General features: G+C 46.1%; 1 protein-coding gene across 2 annotated transcripts in view; it reads left to right on the top strand.

Moving 5' to 3' along the window:
- The first annotated feature begins 516 nt into the window (after positions 1–516).
- LOC130131560 (semaphorin-5B-like) overlaps positions 517–26,645 on the top strand; it is a 52,615-nt gene continuing 26,486 nt past the window's right edge. For both annotated transcript variants that reach the window (XM_056301295.1, XM_056301296.1), the window contains exons 1-9: positions 517–613; positions 5,771–5,870; positions 7,264–7,309; positions 16,538–16,600; positions 17,359–17,457; positions 19,578–19,791; positions 20,920–21,205; positions 25,759–25,894; positions 26,160–26,367. In XM_056301295.1, coding sequence (XP_056157270.1) covers positions 562–613; positions 5,771–5,870; positions 7,264–7,309; positions 16,538–16,600; positions 17,359–17,457; positions 19,578–19,791; positions 20,920–21,205; positions 25,759–25,894; positions 26,160–26,367 — 1,204 coding nt within the window. In that variant the 5' untranslated portion in view covers positions 517–561. The remainder of the gene's footprint in view (positions 614–5,770; positions 5,871–7,263; positions 7,310–16,537; positions 16,601–17,358; positions 17,458–19,577; positions 19,792–20,919; positions 21,206–25,758; positions 25,895–26,159; positions 26,368–26,645) is intronic.

Raw genomic sequence — 26,645 nt, 5'->3', positions numbered from 1 at the left:
ATTTATATAGCGTTTTTCTTGCCTAGCGACCACTTAAAGTGCTTTACAATGCATGCCTCATATCCACACACACACACACACCACACACTGATGGAGGAGGCTGCCATGCAAGGCACCAACCTACTCATCAGGAGCAGCTGGGGCTTCAGTGTCTTACTCAAGGACACTTCGACACGCTCTCTGGAGGAGCCAGGGATCGAACCAGCGACCTTCCCATTACTAGATGACCCACTCTACCCCCTAAGCCAGTCAGTTTCAAAGAGCAATTTGTCGCCGTGTTAAAATTGCACATAGCTGTGACTCAGTTTTACAGAGGCTGTTGTTTCAGGTGACAGTCTCCGCCCTCTTTTGGTGATGATTAGTTCTCATTGGCTGTGTGTGCTGATTGACAGGCATCTCCCTTTTTTCTCCACAGGTGTGTCCCGTGGACCAGATAGAGGATCAGACATGGTCGGCACCATGGTTATGTCGGGTCGGGGGGCTGCGTCCCTCCCCCTGTCTGGTCTTCCTCTCGTCCTCTGTCTGTCCATCTGTCTCATACCCAATGTCAACGCCCAGCATATGCCACCTACAGACTGCAACCGAAAAGAACACCCTTTTGTGTCATACCAAGGTTAGTACAACGACAGAGCTTCTGTTACATTCCGGGACTGAAATGTTAATGAGTACACGGCTTTCCCCCCATTGAAGACTACTTTAAACGCCCCGTCATATCAGACAGTCAAGTTGGGGACATGCCAATTGAAAATTCTTGAATCAACGTGACGTGGCCTCATTCTCATTGTGACATTGGGTCCTTTTTCAACATGGCTGTTGAAAACAAAAGACTGGCATGGGTGTCCGGGTAGCGTAGCGGTCTATTCCGTTGCCTACCAACATGGGGATCGCCAGTTCGAATCCCTGTGTTACCTCCAGCTTGCTCGGGCGTCCCTACAGACACAATTGGCCGTGTCTGCGGGTGGGAAGTCGGATGTAGGTATGTGTCCTGGTCGCTGCACTAACACCTCCTCTGGTCGGTCGGGGCGCCTGTTCACGGGGGAGGGGGAACCGGGGGGAAATAGCATGATCCTCTCACGTGCTACGTCCCCCTGGTGGTGTTAGGTGAAAAGAATTGGCTGGCAACTCCACATGTATCAGAGGAGGCGTGTGGTAGTCTGCAGCCCTCCCCGGATCGGCAGAGGGGATGGAGCAGCAACCGGGACAGCTCGGCAGAATGGGGTAATTGGACGGGTACAATTGAGAAGAAAAAGGGGGTGGGGGGAAGACTGGCATGCGCTCACTTTGACAACACCTCAATGCATTATGGGTAACAGATTGTCCCGGTGGATTGAGGTTTGATCCACACTGTAGCCAATGAGGCCGTCCCTGCTGAAGCATCCTTGAGTAAAACTGCTGAACGCCCTACTCGCCTCACCCAACACAAAATGCAGATGAAGTGTGCATAATTCCTGTGTTTCTACCACACTTGCAACCAAATCTCCTGCGATGTACATGTGTTTTAACCCCGGCCTATCCAGAAGACCTGTCTTTTCCAACTTAAGCTTCTTCACATACTTCCTCTCACCCTGTCGCCGTCTTCAGGTGCCTCACAGGGCAGAAGTACTCGACAGATTCTTTCATTTGTCACTGATGTGATTTTCTTTTAAGTGTGATTTCTAATGAATTATAACGGCTGAGATCGGTTTTGTTGCTTTTTTCTGTGTTCCTCATGACATTCGCGATTTATGGTCCGTTTTTGTCTCTCTTGCACTCTCTCTCACACACACACCCCATCTTTATCCCTCTCCCTCTTTTGTTCTCTGTTTCTGTCTGTCAGTGACCTATACCCTCCTCTATCCAGTAGTGTGTAAGAGACAATTTGAAGCCACGGTCGTTAAATCCATTACAAGGACAGAGGCTCTTATCGTCCACCAAGTCTGCTCCAACTTAGATGACAGTAACTTTACTTCGTGAGAAAGGTGTGTGTGTGTGTGAGAGAGAGAGCGAGAGAGAGAGAGAGAGAGAGAGAGAGAGTGAGAGAGAGAGAGAGAGAGATAGACCTCCCCCCTGCTCTCCATCCCCTCTTTTCTCTACCCTGAGTCTCCTTCCATCTGGCTTGCTGTTGGACAGGGTCTGCTTTTCTAATAAGAGCCACTACTTCTATTTACCCGCAGTTTTCTCCAGGGGCCAAAGGTCAAAGAATTAGGACTGCTTCTATCAGCCTGCTAGCAGCTCCTGTCAAGAAGCTGTCACTTTTCTTTTATAGGGCTATCTGTGCCATTGTGCTCTGGGAAGAGTGTGTGTGTGTGTGTGTGTGTGTGTGTGTGTGTGTGTGTGTGTGTGTGTGTGTGTGTGTGCGTGCGCAGATTTTCTATCACAATGGAGACAACCTGAAACCACCTACCTTGTGGGGACATTTTATGGGTCTCCATGAGGAAAAGGGTCTATTTTAGGGTTGGGACTTGGGTTTAGGGTTAAGGTTAGGATTAGGATTAGGTTAAGGTTAAGGTAAGGGGTTAAGGTTAGGCATGCAGTTATGATGGTTAAGGTTAGGGTTAAGGGCTAGGGGATGAATGTAGTCACTGAGGGGTCCCCACAAGTATATGATAACGTGTGTGTGTGTGTAAAATGTTTGAATGGTCTTTAATTTTGTGCCGAAGGACGTGCTAAAAGCAAATCAGATTCAAGGCTTTCCTTGGAAAAACAGAAACCATTCGGATGATGGTTTGCAGTCATGTCCTGTTGTTGTTGTTTTGTTTTGGTCGGAGGAAGAAAAAAAAAAAGCTAGCGCTGCCATTTAAAGCCATCTTAAGTGTGGACTAGATGAAAGTGATGCATAAATGATGACTCAGTGTTATTTTCAAATGTTGTGACATTTGAAAATAATATTGAAAAGTTCTTTGGCACGTTTTAGACTGGTCATTTGCTTTGCAAAGTGCAATTTCACATCTCAAAGGAGATTAATTACCGTGACAGAATTATGGCGACAGGCATGGGCGCAAATCCATGAATACTGAGATGGCATCCAGCGCTTCACCTGTGCCCCCGTCCATAGTGGTTGTGTCAGGGAGGGCCTCCGACGTAAAATTTTGCCAAATCAGTATGCGGCTTGACAAGATCATAGCGGATCGGTCGGGGCCCGAGTTAACAACGACCGCCATCGGCGCTGTGCCCTCACAGGGTACCCATGGAAACTATGAATTCCGCTGTGGCGACCCCTGAGAGACAGGGGACAAGCCGGAAGAAGAAGAACGAAGAAGAAAGAAAAAGAAGAATGAAGACGAAAGAATAATGATAACAATAATGGGCGGCACGGTGGTCAGCGTGGTTGCCTCACATCAAGAAGGTCCTGGGTTTGAGCCCCGGGGTAGTCCAACCTTGGGGGCCATCCAGGGTCGTCCACTGTGTGGAGTTTGCATGTTCTCCCCGTGGGTTTCCTCCGGGTGCTCCGGTTTCCTCCCACAGTACAAAGACTTGTAGATCAGGTGAATCGTTCATTCATTCATCATCAGCCACTTCTCTGGGGTCGGGTCGCAGTGACAGCAAGCTAAGAAGGGCACTCCAGACGTCCCTCTCCCCAGCAACGCCCTCCAGCTCCTCCTGGGGGATCCCAAGGCATTCCCAGGCCAGATTGGACATGTAGTCCCTCCGGCGATTTCTGGGTCTACCCCGGGGTCTCCTCCCAGTTGGCCGTGCCCGGTAAACCTCCAAAGGAAGGTGCCCAGGAGGCATCCTAATCAGATGCCTAAACCATCTCAACTGGCTCCTTTCGACACAAAGGAGCAGCGGCTCTACTCCAAGCTCCCTCCGGATAGATCAGGTGAATCGGCCAAACTAAATTGTTCCTAGGTGTGAATGTGTGTGTGTGGGCTCTGTGATGGCCTGGTGGCCTGTCCAGGGTGTCTCCCCGCCTGCCGCCCAATGACTGCTGGGATAGGCTCCAGCATCCCTGTGACCCTGAGAGCCGGATAAGCAGTTTGGATAATGGATGGATGGATGGATAATAATAATAATAATAATAATAATAATTACTGCAACACAGGAGGCGGCATTTGATTTATTAGGCGGATAACGAAGTCAAGGTTTGGTGAAGTAAAAGGATGGCAGATATGAGATTTAAATCGTACTCGCTAACAACGCAGTAAGTACCAGAGTGTCGACCTCAGGCTTTCATTCGCTGCCAATAAAAGCGCCGCCGTAAACTGAACGGATGCGACGCTCACCAGGCTTTATCTCTGTAATAACTCGTTTCGAGCCGCCATATATTTTTAAGGCGCGCGTAACTTTTGATTTGCAGAGACGTAATGCTCGAGGTTGTATTGTGCAATAAAGTTATGAACACTGGTTGTCTTGATTGAAAGTCGCGTTACGTGAATGGCCTGTTTGGACAAGGTGCCGGGCCGCGTTAAGATCACACCGTCTGGTGAAACCATGGCGTTACTGCTGGACTCGATCCTCACATCAACATGGGTTTTAGGCCCAGACTAAATTCATCATCTGGTTTTAAAGACGGCTCGGTAAATTCACACCGCTTTCAACACCGCACATATATGAGGCGAAGTTATTGTTTCGGGCAGGGAGGGTGAAAAGGGTTGCTTAGAGGCTTCTCACATTCGGTCGAGTGTTCATGAAACGCTGAGAAAAATGAGAAAAATATCAATTTTCTGGCATAGCTTGTAGAAAAGGGGCTGATGGGCTCAGGTTTGAACTCTGCCCTCTTTGTAAGTGCCTCAGGCTGAGAGGATCCTGTGTGTGTGTGTGGGGGGGGGGGGGTCAGCTAAGTCCTTGTTGGAGCAGAGAGGGATGTTAAACATGTGTGAAAACACTGTGAGGCCAGAGCCGTACGCCGGCTGCCGTTTGGTAGCGAAACCTTCCCACACAGGATATGAAAGTTGACTTTGGTGTTTACATTGTGGGGTCCGAGTGCGGTCTCGGTCTCCGGTCCGCATCTCGAAGGTCTCGGTCTCGTCTCAGACTTCTCGGCGTGTGGATTTAATCTGACTCGGTCCTGGACGGTGTGGACTCGTGACCATTTTTCAAGACCAGTCGGGTACAAGACTTTAATTTCCTTTCTCCTCCTCCCCAAGTTCTTGAAATGAATATCAAACTTCCCCTGAGGAGATCAATAAAGAGCGATCTAATTTAATGTTTCTGTTTTTTATTATTAATTATGTCTCTAAAACATTGGAAAATTGGAATCTGGAACACTTAAATAAATATTAGTGTAATGACATTTTTATGGCACTGGTCGACTACTACAGTTAGTCTTTCACTGTTCTGGTGAAACGGTGGGTTTTGGCCCCACTGGTCTTGAGTTGGACTCACCACTTCAAGTCTTGGACTTGACTCGAACTCGATAAATTTTGGTCTCAGACAAATGGACTGTATTTATATAGCACTTTTCTAGTCTACTGCTTTACAGTGCATGCCTCACAGTCACCCATTCATTCATACACACATTCATACGCTGATGGTGGAGGCTGCCATGCAAGGCACCAACCTGCTCATCAGGAGCAGTTAGGGTTTTAGTGTCTTGCTCAAAGGCACTTTGACACGCCCTCTGGAGTTGCCGGGGATTGAACCAGCGGCGTTCTGATACTAGACGACGCGCTCTAGCTCCTGAGCCATGCTGCCCCTAGACAAGACTCAGACTTGTCCCCTCTAAGGACCCAAACTGGACTTGGGTGGTCTTGACTACAAGGCTTACTGTTGATTTTGTCTCATCTTCCTCCCTTCATTCAAATCCTGTTCTTCTTACTCTCGTCTCACTCTCGTCTCTTCCTCCGTCCAGCTCTGAGGCCATGGATGGCAGAGTTTTCCCGTCCAGGAGTTCGGGATTTCTCCCAGTTGGCCCTGGACCTGCCCAGAAACCAGCTTGTCGTCGGCGCAAGGTACGTAATGCTCATTTACATCACAGAGACGTCAGGTTGACCTGCGCTGGTCACGATCAGCCGACATTTGAGTTTGATTAAAAACAACATGTGTTGAAAGTGCGTCACATTTTACACTCCTGTCAATGGAAGAACGAAATTATGGACACAAAAGACTTGTATTGTATAGATATCAAGAACGTCATGCTGATGATCAGACTCACAGGATTTGTCCCAGTAAAACCAGTCCAGTTTGCCTAAGTAAGCCTGGCTTAGTGACTCCTACCTCACTCATCACTAGTCTCTTTCGATATAAGAGTCAGCCTAATGGGGGGTCCGGGTAGCGTAGCGGTCTATTCCATTGCCTACCAACACGGGGATCAGCGGTTCGGATCGCTATGTTAACCTCCGGCTTGGTCGGGCGTCCCTACAGACACAACTGGCTGTGTCTGCAGGTGGGAAGCCGGATGTGGGTATGTGTCCTGGTCGCTGCACTAGTGTCTCCCCTGGTCCGTCAGGCGCCTGTTTGGGGGATAGGGGGAACTGGGGGGAATAGGGTGATCCTCCCACGCGCTACATCCCCCCGGTGAAACTCCTCGCTGTCAGGTGAAAAGAAGCGGCTGGTGACTCCACATGTATCGGAGGAGGCATGTGGTAGTCTGCAGCCCCCCCCCCCCGGATTGACAGAGGGGGTGGAGCAGCGACCGGGACGGCTCAGAAGAGTGGGGTAATTGGCCGGATACAACTGGGGAGAAAAAGGGGAGGGGGGCGAGTAGGCATAATGCCTAAAATCAGCATTGGGTGATCCAGAAAATATTATCACAATAATCATTGCAATTTTTTTATGATGTTGATATGCATCATGATAACTGCTTTCATATGCAACAATACCATATGTAAGAATTCAACTGAGGTTTATTACATTGAGCTGTTTGGTAATGTAAAGTATCAAACCAAAACAAGTTTTCAAATTATGCTTCATCAATTATTTCAGACCTCATTTTGCGAGAAGTCTTAGCAAATAGATTCTCATTATCATTAACTTAGACTGTTTATAGTTTTTCAGTGGTAATGTAGCAGGACGAAATTCGGATAATGCCATATCATGATAAACAATGATATTGACTCATTGCCTGGCTCAACCAAAAATGCACATTTTTAATGCATCTTCTAGGCTTACTGTCAGCTGTGTTTGCTTTCAAAGGGTAAGATATGGATTTGTGGATGAGATGAGATGATCGGTGAGATGGATGGATGCCTTTGAAAATGCCTATATCACATCACAGTGGACATATTGTATCTCGTCAAAAAACACTATACAGACCTAAATCTGACATGACACTGATGCACTGTCTGTAATGTAAATTACTCCTCTTTCCCTCTCTCTCTCTATTTCTTATTTCCCCTCTTGCAGAAACTACATTTTCAGACTGAGCCTGAGCAACGCCTCTCTCATACAGGTAAGAAGATCCAAGCCAGCCGGTCATAGTGGAGACCTGCTGGTTTGAGACCAGCGGCACACATGAGGGAGACAATGTTGTTTTGACCGTATAGCCCTTCGGCTGCAGAAGCCTTACAGACTTGTTCATGTGGGTCTCTAACTATCTTCTGTACGGGTCGGGGGCAGGGGGGTGTGTCTCTGGTGTCATTGCTGAGCATACTGAGAGAGCTGTGTGAAAAGAGCAAGACCTGACGGGTTGAGAGACTGAAGGGGGGGAAGGGAGAAGGTCTGTAACAAAGGAGTGACAAAAGATTGTGCAGAAGGGAGGGGAGAGGAGTATGGGTGTGTGTTTGTGTGTCCATGTGAGTGGGGTCCCCTGGGGTCAGCTGCGCAGGAATGTCAACATACCCGTGGAGTTTACTGGCTTGCCGTCCTTCAGGCCTACTGAGCTCCTTTCCCACTTCCAGCCTCGTTTCTTTCCACTTATCTTTCCTCATGTATCTCATGTTCGTACGTGAACGCCATGCTGAAATTGAAGATCAAAAAATATTTAAAACCAAGTCACTGATGTTACCTGTGGTGCATCGTTCAGTAATTCAAACATGTAGGTTTCACTGTCAAAAAAGAATTAGCATTCGATGGGTACGTTTTAAAAAAGTTGATAACCAAATGCTTCTTCAAATTGGCTCTTTTTAATCTGACAAAACTGTTTTCCAAACGGTAATAATGTCCTTTTGAGGTATAAATTACTTGATTTAGTACTCCTCGTGCTCACCATTAGCTTCTTTATTTTTTGTCGTGTATTTAGAATTATCACACGTCTTTCTAACACGCAGCGAGCGAACTCTAGCGCAGTCATTCCCAGAGACTGGGTCACGACCCAAAGGTGGGTCACAAGAGATTTCATTCAGGTCGCCAAATAAATTTGAAGAATTTCTTCCACAGTGTTTTTTTTTTTAATTTTATTTTTAAAAATAAATTTACTTAAATATACTTAATATAAATTTACTCAGTTTTTCCCCTTATCCCAACCGATTAACTCAATGGCATATGGCCGGAACTCTTGTTGAATAACTCCCCTGGCTCACGTTTCCACAGGAAGGAGATAGTTGTAACACCAGCTTCCTTCACACTCGTGCCGGCTTCTCTTGCTATTTTACACGCTGAAGCCTCACATGGATTGCATTACCCTCAGGCCGCAAAGGAGACGTGTTTGTGATATTTATGGACAGGATCTCAATTCGCAGCCAAGGTGAGGAGTGTGTCCATTTTGGGAACCTCAGAATTGCATCTCTGCTCTTCGCAGATGATGCGGTTTTGTTGGCTTCATCAGAGCGCGACCTCCAGTGCGCACTGGGGCGGTTTGCAGCTGAGTGTGAAATGGCTGGGATGAGAGTCAACACCTCCAAGTCTGAGGCCATAGTTCTCTACCGGAAAATGGTGGATTGCTCCCTCCGGGTTGGGGATGAGTTGTTGCCTCAAGTGAAGGAGTTCAAGTATCTCGGGGTCTTGTTCACGAGTGAGGGTAGGATGGAGCGGGAGATTGACAGGCGGATTGGTGCAGCATCAGCAGTAATGCAGACATTGTACCGGACCGTTGTGGTGAAGAAGGCAGTTAGCCAGAAGGCAAAGCTCTCAATTTATCAGTCAATCTTCATTCCAACCCTCACCTATGGTCATGAGCTTTGGGTAATGACCGAAGGGGTGAGATCGCGGATATAAGCGGCTGAAATTAGTTTCCTCTGTTAGATGTCCGGGCTCAGCCTTAGAGATAGGGTGAAGAGCTCAGACATCCGGAGGGAGCTTGGAGTAGAGCCGCTGCTCCTTCGCATCAAAAGGAGCCAGTTGAGGTGGTTCAGGCATCTGATTAGGATGCCTCCTGGGTGCCTTCCTTTGGAGGTTTACCGGGCATGGCCAACTGGGAGGAGACCCCGGGGTAGACCCAGAACTTGCTGGAGGGATTACATGTCCAATCTGGCCTGGGAACGCCTTGGGATCCCCCAGGAGGAGCTGGAGGGCGTTGCTGGGGAGAGGGACGTCTAGAGTGCCCTACTTAGCTTGCTGCCACTGCGACCCGACCCTGGAGAAGCGGCTGATGATGAACGAACGAATGAATGAATGAATCTGCAGTACACCCTTGAGTCACATGAGGCAGCTTGTTAGTATTTCTCCCACACTTGTGGTTTCCACCATAGACTGAACGCTGCACCGGCTATGCACATTGCGCCCTCCTCATACAATACTAAAAAGCAAGCAGGCCCACCTATCACATTAGCAAGGTGTAAGTAAAATGTATATGCACAATTGGATATTTGGAGTAGGCCTGAAAAGAGAATATAGATAAGTAAACAGCACATTATGGGCTAATGAGATTTGACATGGAATAGACGTGTTGTGGATAACGAATTGATTGTTGACTGTTAAAATTGATTGATTGTTTTATATCAATAGCAGCACTTAAACACAAGGCTACTTGTTCTGATAACAGGCATGAGCATTTCAAAAAACTTTCACCAAGAAGCATGTTATTCAAGATAATGTAAGGTGATGTGGAAATGGCAGTAAAAATGGTCAGGAACATTCATTTATGCACAAATCCGCTCTTCTCGAAATTTCTAGATAAGGCCTATTGTGAATTGGGTCGCGATGGTTTGTCATTTTTAAAAAGTGGGTCCCCAGAAAATAAGTTTTGGGAACACTGCACCAGCGGATGCAGCGCGAAAAATTGTCCAGATATACCGCGAACGATGTCGCAGTGCACCCCCCTCTGCAATGAGTGTCTTAAGTTATTTATTCATAACTAACGCAATTTTCTCAAGTTTTAATTATTTCTTCAGTCATTAAATCTCAAATTAATTAACGGCTGGTGTTACTGCTGACCAGAGGGGAAACGTCAATGACGTCAGTGTGGATTTTTTTTTGGTGGATTCCCCGCCCCCTTTTCTCCCCAGTTGTACTTGGCCAATTACCCCATTCTTCTGAGACATCCTGGTCACTGCTCCACCCCCTCTGCCAATCCAGGGAGGGCTGCAGACTACCACATGCCTTCTCTGATATATGTGGTGTCAATCGCCAGCCGCTTCATTTCACCTGACAGTAAGGAGTTTTGCCAGTGGGACGTAGCGCGTGGGAGGATCACGCCATTCCCCCAGTTCCCCCTCCTCTCCGAACAGGTGCCCCGACCAACCAGAGGAGGTGCTAGTGCAGCGACCAGGACACATACCCACATCCGGCTTCCCACCCACAGACACGGCCAAGTGTGTCTATAGGGACACCCGACCAAGCTGGACGTAACACGGGGATCCGAACCAATGATCCCTGTGTTGGGATCCATGCCACCCGGATGGCCACATCAGCATCGATTTTGACCAATGAAAATAGGTTGGACGTTTAGCAAGTGTGTGAAACTAGGCAAGAATAGAGCCAGGGCGAGCGATTTTCCCCCACAAGTGACACGTCACCTGCCGGATCGCTGATGAACGGAGCAGATTAGGACATCTTCCCCGGGAAAAACTGAAATAGTCTGATGCTCGCCAGTTCGCATCGCGTCAGTTTGGAACCGGTGTTATGCAGGGAGCCGTGTCAGCACATCACTAATCTACAGTAGCGGCCAAAATATTTTCCCAGACGTTGTCGCTAATTTCATAACCCATTGGCCCATTTAGCCGATACTTCTTCCACACTGGTGCAACTCAGCAGAACTCCATCAAGAGTCACGTCTATAATTTACTTTTCAAAATGGGGTCTTAAACCATTTTCACTCAAGGTTTTGCAAGCAAAGTTTGTTTTGGTATGTAGCGGACGGTTATTCTCAACGGTCCAAAGATGAATCAGCGTGATTATTCAAATGTCGTCATTTGGACAGTCTTAACTGGAAATGTCATTCGCAGTCTGATGTGCCAGACAGCAAATAGGCGGTGTGAAAGAATGAGGATAAGAGAGGAAATGATTGTGCCCTGTGCAGCGCACAAAATATTCCATTTATTTCAGTAAAAAAAAAAAATGAAAGAAGATGAAAAGAGAGACGGCCTCTGGAATTAGGAAAACCATTACAAGATGTATTTCTCCAGAAAACCGCAGCACCCCCGGCATCTTAAACAGGCAATAAGAACAGAAAAACGTGACGGACCAAACTTGCTTTCAATTGTAACACGGGACCAAGGCCAGTCTACATCTTAAGGCTTGTCCGCAGCATTGAAAAGACTACGGAACAGAGGGATGGGCGTGGGGAGAGGCTCAGCAGTGACAAGACGTATCCTCGGGATGTGACCTTTGGTGACAACACGACATCGTTAGGAGAGAGAGAGAGAGAGAGAGAGAGAGAGAGAGAGAGAGAGAGAGAGAGAGAGAGAGAGAGAGAGAGAGAGAGAGAGAGAGAGAGAGAGGAGAGAGAGAGAGAGAGAGAGAGAGAGAGAGAGAGAGAGAGAGAGAGAGAGAGAGAGAGAGAGAGAGAGAGAGAGAGAGAGAGAGAGAGAGAGAGAGAGAGAGAGAGAGAGAGAGAGAGAGAGAGAGAGAGACGCATTGATTCACATCAGGGCAAATGTGCATCAATGCAGTTTGGACACAACGCTCACCCAGGCTATGGATATTTGCTGTGTAAATGTGTTTTTTCATCAGCAATAAAGTCTCACAACCGCCATCCATCAGTGCTTTAGTGAATGGACAGCCTTGGCAGGGGCAGGGGTACTTGCCGCTTTTTTTTCTTTTTTCAAGGGGACTTAAAAGGGTTGTCATTAGGAATGAGGAGGGGGACTGAAAGACATATGTGAGAAGCAGCCACTGCGCCAGCGCACAATACCCTTACACCGTGAGGTGAATGAGGGTTTTCATTTTCCACTTTCCTTCAGATCGCGTCTCGGGCTTTTTACAAACGGATCATCTTTCTTTTTTATTTTTCCTCTGCCCTTGTTGCCAGGGGCAGCGATTTGAAAAAGTGTCATTGGAGCTGAGTTTATGTCTGAGATCTCAGAAGTACATGCATAATGTTTTCCATGGCTAGACCCATCTCGGCTTGTAGGACACAGACATTATGAACTGGGCTGACATGCGTCAGTGTTTCAAGTGCCAGACGTCAAGTAAACTGTCTGTCTGCGGCTGCATCTCAGCATCACACCAAGGGCAGAAATATGTTATTCTTAGTGTTGGAGTTAATAGTGCGCTGCAGTCTACCGCCATAGTATTCTGAGCCTGGGCAATGGTGTGTTTTAAAATATAGTCTACACAGGGCGTCCAGGTGGTGTGGCGGTCTATTCCGTTGCCTACCAACACGGGGGATCGCCAGTTCGAATCCCCATGTTACCTCTGGCTTGGTCGGCGTCCCTACAGACACAATTGGCCGTGTCTGCGGGTGGGAAGCCGGATCTGGGTATGTGTCCTGGTCGCTGCACTACCACCTCCTCTGGTTGGTCGGGGTGCTTGTTCAGTGGGGAGGAGGAACTGGGGGGGAATAGCGTGATCCTCCCACGCAGCATGCCCCCCCTGGCGAAACTCCTCACTGTCAGGTGAAAAGAAGCGGCTGGCGACTCCACATGTATCAGAGGAGGCATGTGGTAGTCTGCAGCCCTCCCCGGATTGGGAGAGGAGGTGGAGCAATGCCTGGGACAGCTTGGAAGAGTGGGGTAATTGGCTGGATACAACTGGGGAGGAAAAAAAAATAGTCTACACAACTTCAGATTGGGTGTCCATCCATCCATCCATTACCCGAACCGCTTATCCTGCTGTCAGGGTCGCGGGGATGCTGGAGCCTATCCCAGCACTCATTGTGTGGCAGGCGGGGAGACACCCTGGACAGGCTGCCAGGCCATCACACAGGGCCGACACACACACACACACACACACATTCCAGATTGGGTGTCCCTGTAGTAAATGGTCAGGATTGCTCTTGGCTGGCGTCATAGATTAACACATTATTGGCCATTGAAGACAAGATGAAGACAACTAATGTTGTCTGAAAGGCAACATCGCATACAATCGTATTCGCTCAAGTTTGCTCAACTTCACCAGAAGCCCACAGAGTCTGATGAAAGATGCCCCGTAGAGCCATTTCTACAGTGAGGACCAGCCAAACAGCAATTCGTTGCGAATCTTTCACTGTTTACGTAAAGCTTATTCTGCATTTCTGGTGTTTTGCCATCCCTTACTGGTACATTTCCTTTCCCCCTTCAAACGGAAGAGCACGTGTCCAAACCGCTGATTCAGACTTGTGCCTGGCACCGAAATACTGGCTCGCTTTATAATCTCAGTCAACAAAATGTTATTGTGGGGAGACCTGCTTATATTTCAGAATGGGATTTTTCAGGTTTTAATGTGTCCCACAATGGAGGTAAAACTGCAGTGGAAGGAGGTATACAAGAAGGTGCTTAGAATATGATCAGCAAACTGAAATGAAAGCATAAATCTCCTGCAAGTACTCCATGTTTACACTGTAAATATAGACCTCGTACATTTCAGAATTCGGTATTTGGACCTTAGTGTTTATACGAGGGTACGCAGGAGGTCACCGGGGCATTTAAACCTGCGATCCTGTCATGGTGCCATGCTTTACATATTAACCTACCCCCCCTTTTCCCCCCAATTGTATCTGGCCAATTACCCCGCTCCTCCGAGCTGTCCCGGTCATTGCTCCACCCCCTCTGCCGATCCGGGGAGGGCTGCAGACTACCACATGCCTCCTCCAATACATGTGGAGTCGCCAGCCGCTTCTTTTCACCTGACAGTGAGGTGTTTCACCAGAGGGACGTAGCACGTGGGAGGATCACGCTATTCCCCTCAGTTCCCCCTCCCCCCTGAACAGGCGCCCTGACCGACCAGAGGAGGCGCTAGTGCAGTGACCAGGACACATACCCACATCTGGCTTCCCACCCGCAGACACGGCCAATTGTGTCTGTAGGGACGCCCAAGCAAGCCAGAGGTAACACTGGGATTCAAACCGGCGAGCCCCGTGTTGGTAGGCAACAGAACAGACCGCCACGCCACCTGGACGCCCTACATGCTAGTTCAATATCAAGCCGTAGTACACCTGCGGTGTTGTGAAATTTGAATTCAGGAGATTGTCCAAATGAATGAAATGGGAAAATGTCTCTTCCGTTTTTCATACTGAAACCTTTAGACTCATAACTGTAATCACGGTTGACTATTTTTGTAACCAGATTACCCTCATTTACCTCTCAGCCTCAACTGTTCATGTGTGCAATTTTGTACAGCGATCAAGTTTGAGATTGCTTGAGAATCAGGCAAGGGGACGGTTATGAATGTGGATGTGTATGTGTGTGTGTGTGTGTGTGTGTGCGCGCAGCATGTGTCTGTGTGTGCGTGTGTGCGAGTATGTGTCTGTGCGTGTGAGACACTTTGGCACTTAGACGGTTGTGGATGAAGAAATGTCACCGACTAGCAATCGCAAAGGCCCGACACTCGCTGACAGTGAAACAAATCACTCTGGCCCAAAGTAAATGGCTTGCACCCGAGACGCCCATCTGTGTTATGTAATTTTGTAAAGCTCTGCTTGCCTGTGCTAAAAGAAATCTCATGTTTCACATTTTGTGATGGGATATTAGTCTCACATGACAACGAGGTTATATTTAAAAAATCAAAACAGATAAAGTATGTGTATCATTGAAAGGTGACACAAGGACATAAAGAATACATGCTTAAAAGGTTCAGGGTAAGGTACAGTATATGTACTTTTTCTATATCACTGATGTATTGAAAAGCTCTTTTCTTACCAGATACCAACTCTTCTGCTAACACCCTGTCAAACATTTTGCTTTAAGATATGTTCTACATATTATGACTGACTATTCAGCTCAACAGCATCATGCATACATGAAGCCAACAGAAACCAGCTGTGAAGAGCATTCATATTTAAATTATGTACTGAATCATCTGGCCGACCCTTTTACCCAAAGCAACTTACAAAAGAGAGTCAGCAATTAGCAGCTAAGTTAGAGTATCACCAGCTGGTATCAATGAGCGCTGCGTATTAATCATATCATACTATATGAAGTAGCAGTACTACATATTAATCATATCATACTATATGAAGTTGTAGTAGTACATAGTAATCATAGTCAAGAGACCATGGCAGCCATACCAAAATGGACCCTGGCTCTGCTGCATGACAGAAGCTAAGCAGGTGTAGGCTTGGCTAGTACTTGGATGAGAAACCTCCTGGGAAAACTGAATTGCTGATGAGCCAGTAGGGGGCAGGCTTCCCTCTGGTTCTAATAAACAACAAAAATCCCAGTTCAGTGACGGGGACACTGTCCTGTAGGTCGATGCCGTCCTTCGGATGAGATGTTAAACCGAGGCCCTGACTCACTGTGGTCATTAAAGATCCCATGGTACTTATCGCAAAGAGTAGGGAGTCCCTTGGTAGCTTGGCAAAATTCCCAACCTGGCTCATGTAATTGGCTCAATGATTCCTTCCTCTCCACCTCAAGCTGATGTGGGGTGAGTGTCCTGGTGCAAAATGGCTGCCGTGCATGGTGGGTGCTACACATTGGTGGTATTTGAAGTGAGTTATCCCCTTCAACATGAAGCACTTTGGGTGTCTAGATAAAGCGCTACAGAAATGTAATCCATTATTATTATTATTGTACATGTCATGTCAAATGTATTAGTCAGGTATGCCTTAATCAAGAGGCAGCGAATCAGAGACTCAAATACAAAGTAGATTTACATTGATACCCATCAGTATAGCAAACATATTATCATCATGAGAGCATTAAATGTCAACTTCAGGTGGAAGGAGGGCACTATAGTAGACACCAATAATAATAAGGGTGTTCAAGGCTTAAGGTAGTCCAGGAAGTGGGACATTTTCAGGCCTTCCTTATGGAAGTAAATGAGCCAGTCTCTCTGATAGAGATCGGGAGGTAATGTTAGACCATTTTTGGGCCGGATGAGAGGAAAGTCTAGACATAGAGGTCTCATTTTCTTTAGTGACAACTTGGACTTTACAGACTTTTTATCCGAGTAAGACTCCTCAGCTTTCGGTCAGTGCTCTCTGCTCTGATGTTTAAGCTTTCATCCATCCATCCATTATCCAAGCCGCTTATCTGAATTCAGGTCGCGGGATGCTGGAGCCTAACCCAGCAGTCGTTGGGCGGCAACTGGGGAGACGCCCTGGACAGGCCGCCTCGAGCTTTCACACTTGTTGCTATGCATTGTGTCCATTTATGCATTTTAATTGTAACAAAACCAACTTGTACGTACCGGCTGCAGAGACGATGATATCTGTCTTTCCTAGGCCACAGAATGGGGACCGGATGACTACACCAGACTCTCCTGTCAGAGCAAAGGAAAAACTGAGGTAATGAGCCATCATGTTTAGTCGCTGACAGGGGTCAAACTATTTAAAAGCCATTCTAAACATATGTCACAATACACAACATTGCCAAAACAATCATTCTTAATTTTTTTTTTTGGAATATGATACTTCTTTGTTAAAATTGTAACAGTTTTGAAAAAAAATGATGAGTTCTGAAGAAGGTCTCCCGCCTGAGTTGGTTTCAGTGGCAAACGAATCAAGCTTATAAATATCGCCATGATTGACAACAACATTGACGAGCCTTGTTTGATTGAGAATACAGGAGTGCAACACAGTATGCCTAAATCAATAAGAAAACACAACAACGATGTCAAGAAAGAGTCGAGCTTGATAATAAACCAGATAAAAATAAAGTGTAATAGATTAGAAACAAAATTACTGAAAAAGCAAAAGAGTGAGAGAGGTCATTGAAGGGGAAAAATACTTAAAAAGGTATGTTTTGAGATTCTTCTTGCTGGTATCTACTGATGTGGAGTCCTATAGGACTTCTGGCAAAGGACGGTCATGTTAAAATCTGTAATAGAAGACACAGGGAACTGGTTCATTGAATAGAGCTCATCATATACTCAACTAATCATAGTGCTTAACAGCTATAATAAGATTGGTTGAGTAAGTACCTACAGAGGGTTACAATGAAAATCTGTAGGAGAGCGGGTACTTGATGACCGTGTTGGGAAACACTGAATTGATGTTTAGATGTTTAGAAAGGTGGCATATGATTTCCTGGTTCCCGCCCACAGGAAGAGTGTCAGAACTACATCCGGGTCCTGCTGATCATCGGGAGGAGGCTCTTCACGTGTGGGACCAACGCCTTCACTCCCATATGCACCACCAGACAGGTGGGTCACAACTGACTTTAGTTCAATGAAGCAGGGGCGGACTACTTTTTGACTCAGACCGGCCCACCAACCCCCCCAGTGATACACCACCACCCACACAAACCACCGGAAAAACTCCTGGTGCTCCAGATGGCTAGTCCGCCATTGCAATGAAGTCAAGCTTAATTTAATTACAGGATCGCCTAGCATTAAGATTAACTTGCGTTAAACTTTCGGGCTAATATATACTTTTATCCTATCTTAAAAGCAGAGCTGTGCCATCCAGTAGGCTGATAAATGACAAGCTAAAATTGTGTCTTCACAGCACAACTGTTCAGACAGTCTTGTTATCTGTGAGGTGAGGTCATCACCAGAATACCAAATGAGTCATTGTTTGAAAACACAACAACCCCTCGATTCAGAAAGGTTTGAATAGATGCGAACGGGGATGAGGGAATGGCCGGTGTCTGGGAATACATTTCCCAGAGTGAACACATTTTTAAAAGTTGCTCAGCATGCCATAAAGCTATCTCTTTCCCAAACAGAAGTCCACGGTGTTTTATTTTAACCACTTCTGGATGCATGGACTCTGTCCAACCCCTGGGAAGAAATTAGAACAAGAACATCAACTCACTCAGTTCATTCTCTCAGTGGTTTCACAACGATGTAGTATTTTCTTTTCCACAGAGCTCTGATTCTATATCGATAGAAAAAAAAAGATTTGGAATATGCTGCGTGATTATGTTCACCCTTCCCCTAAATAACTCTTGATAGTAATAGTTAGGGGCAGTAACGGCAGCAGTGTAATAGTCTGGTGATGGAGGACAAATGAGCTCCCTGCAGACTGAAGGAAGTGAAATACAAGGTGAAGGACAGGAAAAGAAAGAGAGCCCCGTTAAAACAAAACCTCTCCCTGTTCTTACATTCCTCTGTTCTTCTTTTCTTGCTATCTTCAGTCCTTCTTTTATTTGGTCTATCTTTCATTTGGTCTCTCTCTTTCTTTGACCGTTCTCATATACTAGCTCTTGCATACTACTGGACCTCCATTCCATCCATTGTCCATCTACTACTACTACTACTGCTACTACTACTACTGGACCTATCAGTCTAAAAAAAATTTGTACAGTTATGACTGTATGATGAAGAACCTCTTGTGGTTGCGGTGATTCAAAACCTCTGATAAACATTTGTTCTTGCTATCGCTGCTCCCTCTCTTCATTCACTCTCTAGCTCACTCCACCAATGCTGGTCTCTATCGCTGCCCAATCTAAGTCAATTGTGCGCACACGTGGCTCACATCTATGGTTGAATCGGATCGGGCAGCGACATGATCAATAGTTAGTAAAAGAATTTTGATAATCCAAAAAATGGGAATGTTATAAAGGAACAACTTCGTCTAGGTTGCAGTCAACCCAGGAAGTGTCATGTATTCTTGTTGCTGCCTGATCTGAGTCAACTGTAGATGTGAGTCGCACATGCGAGAGTGTAATCGGTTTGCCCAGCTTTATTATAGTATGAAAATAAAGACAAGGTTAGACCAAAAATAGCTGCATAGCAAACCTTTTCTTTTTGGAAGGTGCAAGTTCATATTAGACTTGGGTCCACCTTGGAGGCTGTGCATCCACAGACTGACAGGCAAAATGTTTTTATTAGGTAGTTTTTTTTAGGTTGAGTGCTGCATATTAACTTTTTTTCCATATTTCCCATTCAAATGACTTGGGTACTGCAAAAGACACTGGTTTTTCTGTCTGTTTATGCATGTATCTGTCCATTGCTAATCTCCCATAGTACTGGGCCTGTCAGCTTCATAACTTCTGTGCACAGTTATGACCGTATGATCAAGGACCGGTCATGTTTGCAGTGATTCAAAACCTTTGAAAACCTGTTTTACACTGCAATTGAATGCTACCTCAGCTGGTTTTTCGCCTAGGTCCAACCACTGGAGAAGGGGAGATATGCAGGCAGTGCCTCTGTATTTTCCCTTCTCCTGGTAGGCGAAAAAAGGGTGGTTTGTCACCAAGTCCCAGCACCAGAGAAGGGGCGATACGTCTGATGGAGACCTGCACTCTACTGAGTGCACTCTTCCAGTTTGGTCTTTATTTTGTTCTTTCGTTTGGTCATTTTTTCTTTCTTCATTACAGATTGGTAACATCAGTCGAGTGGTGGACACAGTGAACGGCGTGGCGCGGTGCCCGTACGACCCCCGTCACAACTCCACCGCCATGGTCACGGAGAAGGGCGAGCTTTATGCCGCCACCGTCATCGACTTCTCGGGTCGCGACCCCGTCATCTACCGGAGCCTGGGGAACATGCCTCCTCTGCGCACCGCTCAGTACAACTCCAAATGGCTCAACGGTACCAAGACAATACAAAGAATACAAAGAACCAGATAATTTTCTCACGTCTCCATATTGTGGTATCCCTCGTCATAGCTTGCCGAGCATCACACTTACCAGAATGGTCATCATAAAGCTATCACAGCATGATAAAATGGCATAAGCAAGTAGGACTGAACATTTTATCATTTCAGAATGACAACGCAATATGTAGATGTGCAATAGTCACATTGCAAAGGACGCAATGTAATGTAATGCAAATTGGGCACATCAGCCATGTTAGGCTCAAACTCTTATTGCTTGATAGAAAATTAAATTGAGCAAGGTCTGCTTTTTTTAGTCCTCTTAAAGTAAAATATTCTATCACATGTGACAAATGATATAATTTAGTTTGATTTAATAACTTATGTCCCCCTCTAAAATCACTATAACCATTGCTGGAGTGATGAATTCTGTGCAGACGAAGCCTCTAAAGATAAGAGTTGCATATATCTGGTGAAATCATATCACTCCTTTTTATTCTTTAATATAGCAAAACAAAAATATCGCACTGTTGATTTTTTTTCAATATAGTTCAGCCCTATAAGCAAGCTGTGATGCTTATGCTCTTGTGGTTTTCTGGCCATCACTGTCAGCAGCCACTATCTAATACAATCAGCAGCTTCCTCGAAATGGCGCGTCTTGATATGGTTAAAGAAGATGCACAAAAATGACTTTAAGACGCTACAGCAAAATGTATTTAGTGTTGAAAGTTATTCCAAGGGGAACCATGATATAATGAGCTGTAGAAAGAAATGAAGTTGGAATATCTGTAAAGTCTTAAAATCTCTGGGCGACTGAAGTGAATATTGTGAAACATATAAAATATTGTATAGACCTTAATGCCACATATAAAGACTTCGTCGTATTTTTCAAGGTAGTGGTTAAATGGGTTTTAATATCAACTTGTTAACCTTGAAGTAATATAATGTTTTTAAAAATGTATTGAGCCTCAGAAAAAACTGTTATCAGTTATAATCATTCAGCCATATTTTTTCATTAACAAGCTTCAGTTACATCACTTCACGGATTTCATACTAATTAAACAGAATGACTTTAGCAAATTAAGTGTTTCATGTCATTGTTCCCGACCCCGTCTCCTTTCCAGAGCCTCACTTTGTCTCCGTCTACGAGGTCGGTCTGTTCGCCTACTTCTTCCTTAGGGAAAATGCCGTTGAACACGACTGTGGGAAGACGGTGTTTTCCCGCGTGGCCCGGGTCTGCAAGAACGACATAGGCGGGCGTTTCCTGCTGGAGGACACCTGGACGACCTTCATGAAAGCCCGGCTCAACTGCTCACGCTCGGGGGAAATCCCGTTTTACTACAATGAGCTGCAGAGCACTTTCTACCTGCCAGAGCAGGACCTCATCTACGGGATCTTCACCACCAATGTGTGAGTAACGTGAATTCATCCATCCATTTCTTAACCAAAAAAAAAAGAAAAAAGGATCCTCTCTCTTTTTTAAGTTGTTACCGTTCTTCCATCTTGACCAATTTCAAATGCTTTGGTGTCCACGTCCATAATGCTTTGGTGCTTGACATACTGGTGTATAAGAAAGGCCAATCAGTGTTATTGACAACCCAATACACCTATCAGCTGTCAGATTGAGTTGGGATGGGGGTGGGGTGTCCATGGTGGCCAATCAGATTTCTATGGTAAATTAGATTTCAGTACCACCACAGGTCCCTCCATAAACACACACACACACACAAAACACACACACACACACACACACACGTGAATAAAATCTGTACTATGGTATAAGGACACATATATAACGAGGTCAAAGTCTTAGAAAGGGGAAAAATTAAGAGGACAAATCTAATCTTTCTGGAGTGGCAGAGGTTAATTTTTGTGTGACTTCTTTCAATGATTTAAAAAAAGAAAACAAAAAAAAACTACTAGCTATATCGTAGCACACACAGTGTTGGCAATCCCAACTGCAGAAAGTGAGATGCTATCAATTCATTTCTGCTGGCTAGTAAATGAATGGTCTGACAAAACAACCTTAATATATCAGTTTACTCTAAACAACTGCATGTGAGTCATTGTCTGCGAAATAAGTTACCCTTCTCTTCCCAGGTAGTAGGCCAATATACCCCCGCTCAAACCATGGAGAATAAGTTACAGAACCAGTGATCCAGTAAACCAACCAAAGAAAACCTCCATCCATCCATTATCCAAACCGCCTATACTGCTCTCAGGTTCGCGGGGATGCTGGAGCCTATCCCAGCAGTCACTGGATGGCATGCAGGGAGACACCCTGGACAGGCCAGTACAGGCCATCACAGGGCCGACGCTGTGGCAGATTCCCAGCTGCCCCTGAATTCATACAATATGTTAAACCTGCTCCGGTTCCCTCCCACAGTCCAAAGACATGCAACAAAGGTTGTCAGCTGGATTTGAACCGGCGACGGTTGTGACCATGTGGTTTGTGCTGTAACCATTCGACTATAGAGGCACCCCGACAAATGGTTTTCTTCTCTCGGGGCAGAGAGGTCACTTACTGAGCAGAAACTTACACCATCCTGAGTGGATGTTTTACACTTCCCACATCTACTCTCTCGTTTTCCTTTTGATCCAACGGGTACCCAGAGGGGAACCCTGAGGTTTTATCTGCCATGAAATTTACAATATACAGTTCAAAGAGTGTGCAAGCTGGCTAAGGAATCAGCTCATGTCAATTCAAGTTGCCTGTCCTCAGTGTGTGTGTGTGTGTTCATGGGTGTCCAGTCTGCTTGCATCAGCACCCTCGGACACCACAGCCATGCTTGATGGATCAAAATGTGTTCAGTGTGTGGGAGAGGGCTGGTCTGTAGAAGGCTTTGGGGTTAACCGCCATGTTTCCTGCGCGCGCGCGCACACACACACACACACACACACACACACACTCCAGTGTGAGGGACGATCTCTGGTTAGCCTTTGTTGTGTGTGTGTGTGTGTGTGTATTCAGGTGTGTTTGTAATACGTGCACATGTGAGTTCCTGTTTGTATCTGTGTTTGTGTGTAATGTAATGCTGTGTGTGTGTGTGTGTATTCGGGTGTGTTTGTAATGCATGCACACGTGAGTGTGTATGTATGAGTGTGTATTCGTGTGTGTTTGTAATGCGTGCACATATGAGTGTGTGTGTGTGTTTACAGATACGTGCATGTTGGCGTGTGTGTTTGAGTGTTTGTGTGTATGCACAGCTGGGTGTATATGTTTTTGATCTGTGTAGTGCTTTTCCATGTAACTGTTATTACTCTTGTTATCATGATTACACTATCACGATACCGTGTGACTTCGCTGGACTTGAGCTGTTTGTTACGTAGAGGTGAACCGACTGTGACGAAGCTGTTTCAAGAAATCAGTTATGATTAAAACAGCTGCAGAGGGGACGACTTACCCCATTTAACTTACACAAAAACGAACCTGTATATCCTGCTTACACCTGTCTGTGAGTCAGGGCGACCTCGTGTTTATCGCAAGTTTCCTAAGTTTGTTCAATTATTGATAGGATAGATTTACTCTACCGTATTTTCGTCTAGTCTGTTCATGTGTGGTTTGCGGCACTTACTCTTGACCTTAAGTGATGAGGTGACAGTGGTGGAAACGTCAGCGGTAAATCCTCAGATGACTTTAGAGCAGAAAGACCTCCCAGCTGAGAGAAAAACGACAACAGGGTAAAACAAAACCATTATCCAATACTGATGTTTCACCTCCTCAGAGCTGCCAGAGCAGAGGAGTCACACAGGCACACTTATTCATGTTGTGGGTTTGAATGTGTAAAGTGTGATACGAGGATGTGTGACTGTTTTTGCATGTCCTCTGTGTGCATGTAGGCTACTGGTGCTATCAGTGTCTGTTAGTTTTCCCATTGTTGATGCTGAAGTGTGTGTGTGTGTGTGTGTGTGGGCAGAGGTTTTTTTTTAAACTACGGCGATAAAAGTTTGAAGAACGTGTTATTTCCGGTTAAACGTACCTGGGGTGATGCTGGTAACGGCACTGGTGTGTGACCGCCTCAAATCCCGGGGCACCATTCAACACGATAGCGTTGTCAGCGCTTCTGTGTCAGCACCTTCCAAGCAAAGAAACACGATTATATTTATTTATTTATTTTTCTCCCCGATTGTACTTGGCCAATTACCTCGCTCTTCTGAGCCATCCCGGTTGCTGCTCAGCCCCCTCTGCCAAGCCGCGGAGGGCTGCAGACTACCACATGCCGGCCACTTCTTTTCACCTGACAGTGAGGAGTTCCGCCAGGGGGACGTAGCATGTGGGAGGATCATGCTGTTCCCCCAAGTTCCCCTCCCCCTCGAACAGGTGCCCCGACCGAGCAGATGAGGCGCTAGTGCAGCGACCAGGACACATACCCAAATCTGGCTTCCCACCTGCAGACACGGCCAATTGTGCCTGCAGGGGAAACATGATTGAAACTGGGTTTCAGCTGTGTTGTCGTATGTATTGGCAAACATCAGCAGGTTGTTAATTAGTGAAACCAGCTGATTTCTGTTACTATCACCCCTTCAACCAGACAGTGAAATCAGTTGCAGTGTTGGGTTGGAATGAAAGCTCATATACACATGGCCCTCTGTAGATGTGAATGGTGTGTGAGTGACTGGCTGTGTCCAAATACTCTGCAACATAAAACATCCACCCATCCATTATCCAAACCGCTTATCCTGCTCTCAGGGTCGCGGGGATGCTGGAGCCTATCCCAGCAGTCACTGGGCGGCAGGTGGCAAGACACCCTGCACAGGCTGCCAGTCCATCACAGCACCGACTCACACACATTCACACCTAAGGACAATTCTTCTAAATTTAACAGATCAGTATTGAACTTCCGATCATTTTTTTTCTACATTTACGATTACTACCTGGTTTCAGAGCTATTTCAATCACACAATGGTCTGTCAAGGGAGCAGCAGACACTGAGACATTAGTCACAGAATTTGTGAGTTCTGGAGTCACCAGCCAAAGAGCTATTGTGGATCTTGAGCTCCCACTGGGTTTTATCCAATAAAAACCAACATAAAACAAAACAAAACACAGTAATAAAATATACTGCATACTAACAGCACAACATACTAACAGTATATTAGTGTACTAACAGTACACTAGATTGGATATGCACAAGGAAATGAAGGAACTGTCTGGCTCCATCTTTAAGGGCCATCCATGCCAAGAATGACAACGATAATGATAACTATAACGATAACGATGTGAGCATCCACACTGATGAATGATAACGTTCTGTAAGCGGTGGCGCCAAGCACGTGCAGTGTGCTCCAGCTGTGTTGGCAGCTTAGGAAAATGGATATTGACCTGTTACTGCTGTACGCTGTGCAGAGAAAGAAAAAGAACCAGAAGGGTATGGGTTCACGAAATTCTTCAAAGGCGAGAGGAGTTAGGCGAATCCAACGCTCTGTTATGAGACGTCTTGATGCATGCTCAATAGTCCAGGTAAGAATATCAAAGAAGGTTGCATCAGTTCATCTGGACACATCGTTTATTGACAGATACGTTTCATCACTCACCTAAGTGATTTTCAGACTAAAATGACTGCAGGTGTCCCCACCCTTATAAACAATACAGCTGCATAACGACCGAAACCAACGACCAGTTTCATATGCAAATATGAAAGTGTGACCATTAACTAGAGTTTCAATGACAATTCCTGAAACTCCTTTATAATGTCTTTAAAGTCCATCTGTGAAGCCAGTTCACACTCATTGACAAGTATTGCCATTACCATTGCTTATATTTAGGATGAACATGATTATTGCTGGCCTCCATGCCCCCCCCCCCCCCAGCGGCTGGGCCCCAGAAAGCTTTCCCCTTTTCCCCCCTTATGGGCGGCCCTGGACTCTGCCACCCACTTGAGCTGGAATTATCTTTAAAATTATTTATTTATGGTTATCGTGTTTGGTGTGGACGGCCCCTTATTCCATCTCTCATCTTTCAGGAACAGCATCTCAGCCTCTGCTGTGTGCGCCTTCAACCTGAGCGCCATCACCCAGGCCTTCAACGGACCCTTCCGCTACCAGGAAAACCCCCGGACCACCTGGTTGTCCACTCCCAACCCCATCCCCAACTTCCAGGTATACACAGTACAGTACAATACAGCTCATATCACATGGTTTACCCTAACCTGGGTCTTTGTCCTGTTCCACCTTTACCCATCAGCACACTCACATACACACATGCACTTGGGTCATATTTTACTCAGGGTTTGGATTCAAGAGACACACGTCCATCTCCATTATCCTTGGTATAAGATAGTGCTTATCTTATAAGCTTATCTCAGCACTTAGCTACTTCTCTCCCATACACCCAACCCTGAACTCCTCTCTCCTGCATCACCAGTGTGGGACCCTGGAGGAGCAGGGTCCGGGGGAGAACCTGACAGAACGCAGCCTCCAGGACGCCCAGCGACTCTTCCTGATGAATGACGTGGTCCAACCCGTCACCATCGACCCCCTGCTCACCCAGGACAACGTGCGCTTTTCCAAGCTGGTGGTGGACATCGTGCAAGGCCGTGACACCCTCTACCATGTGATGTACATCGGTACAGGTGAGCACGCCTGTGTGTATGGGTTGCTACCTGAAATGGGTCGGGCTGTCTCACTGTAATTAGCCTGGCCTGAATCTATGGAACAAATAGCCCTGCCCCAGAAGTGCAAACCCTGGCAGTATTTTGCCCAGTGGAAACTAAAGCAGCATTCAGATAGCTAATGGGTTTCTATTAATAACTTGTTTTTGCAATAAATCATTTACCATTTTCACAGTTCACATAAGAATAGCAGTTGGGGAGCGTTACACATAGGAAGAAAAAACAAAATTGGTAAATCA

Source organism: Lampris incognitus, chromosome 21 (genome assembly GCF_029633865.1).
Source record: "Lampris incognitus isolate fLamInc1 chromosome 21, fLamInc1.hap2, whole genome shotgun sequence".
Taxonomy (NCBI): Eukaryota; Metazoa; Chordata; class Actinopteri; order Lampriformes; family Lampridae; genus Lampris; species Lampris incognitus.
Note: the sequence above shows the minus strand (reverse complement) of the source record. Positions and strands in the feature narration are given on the sequence as shown.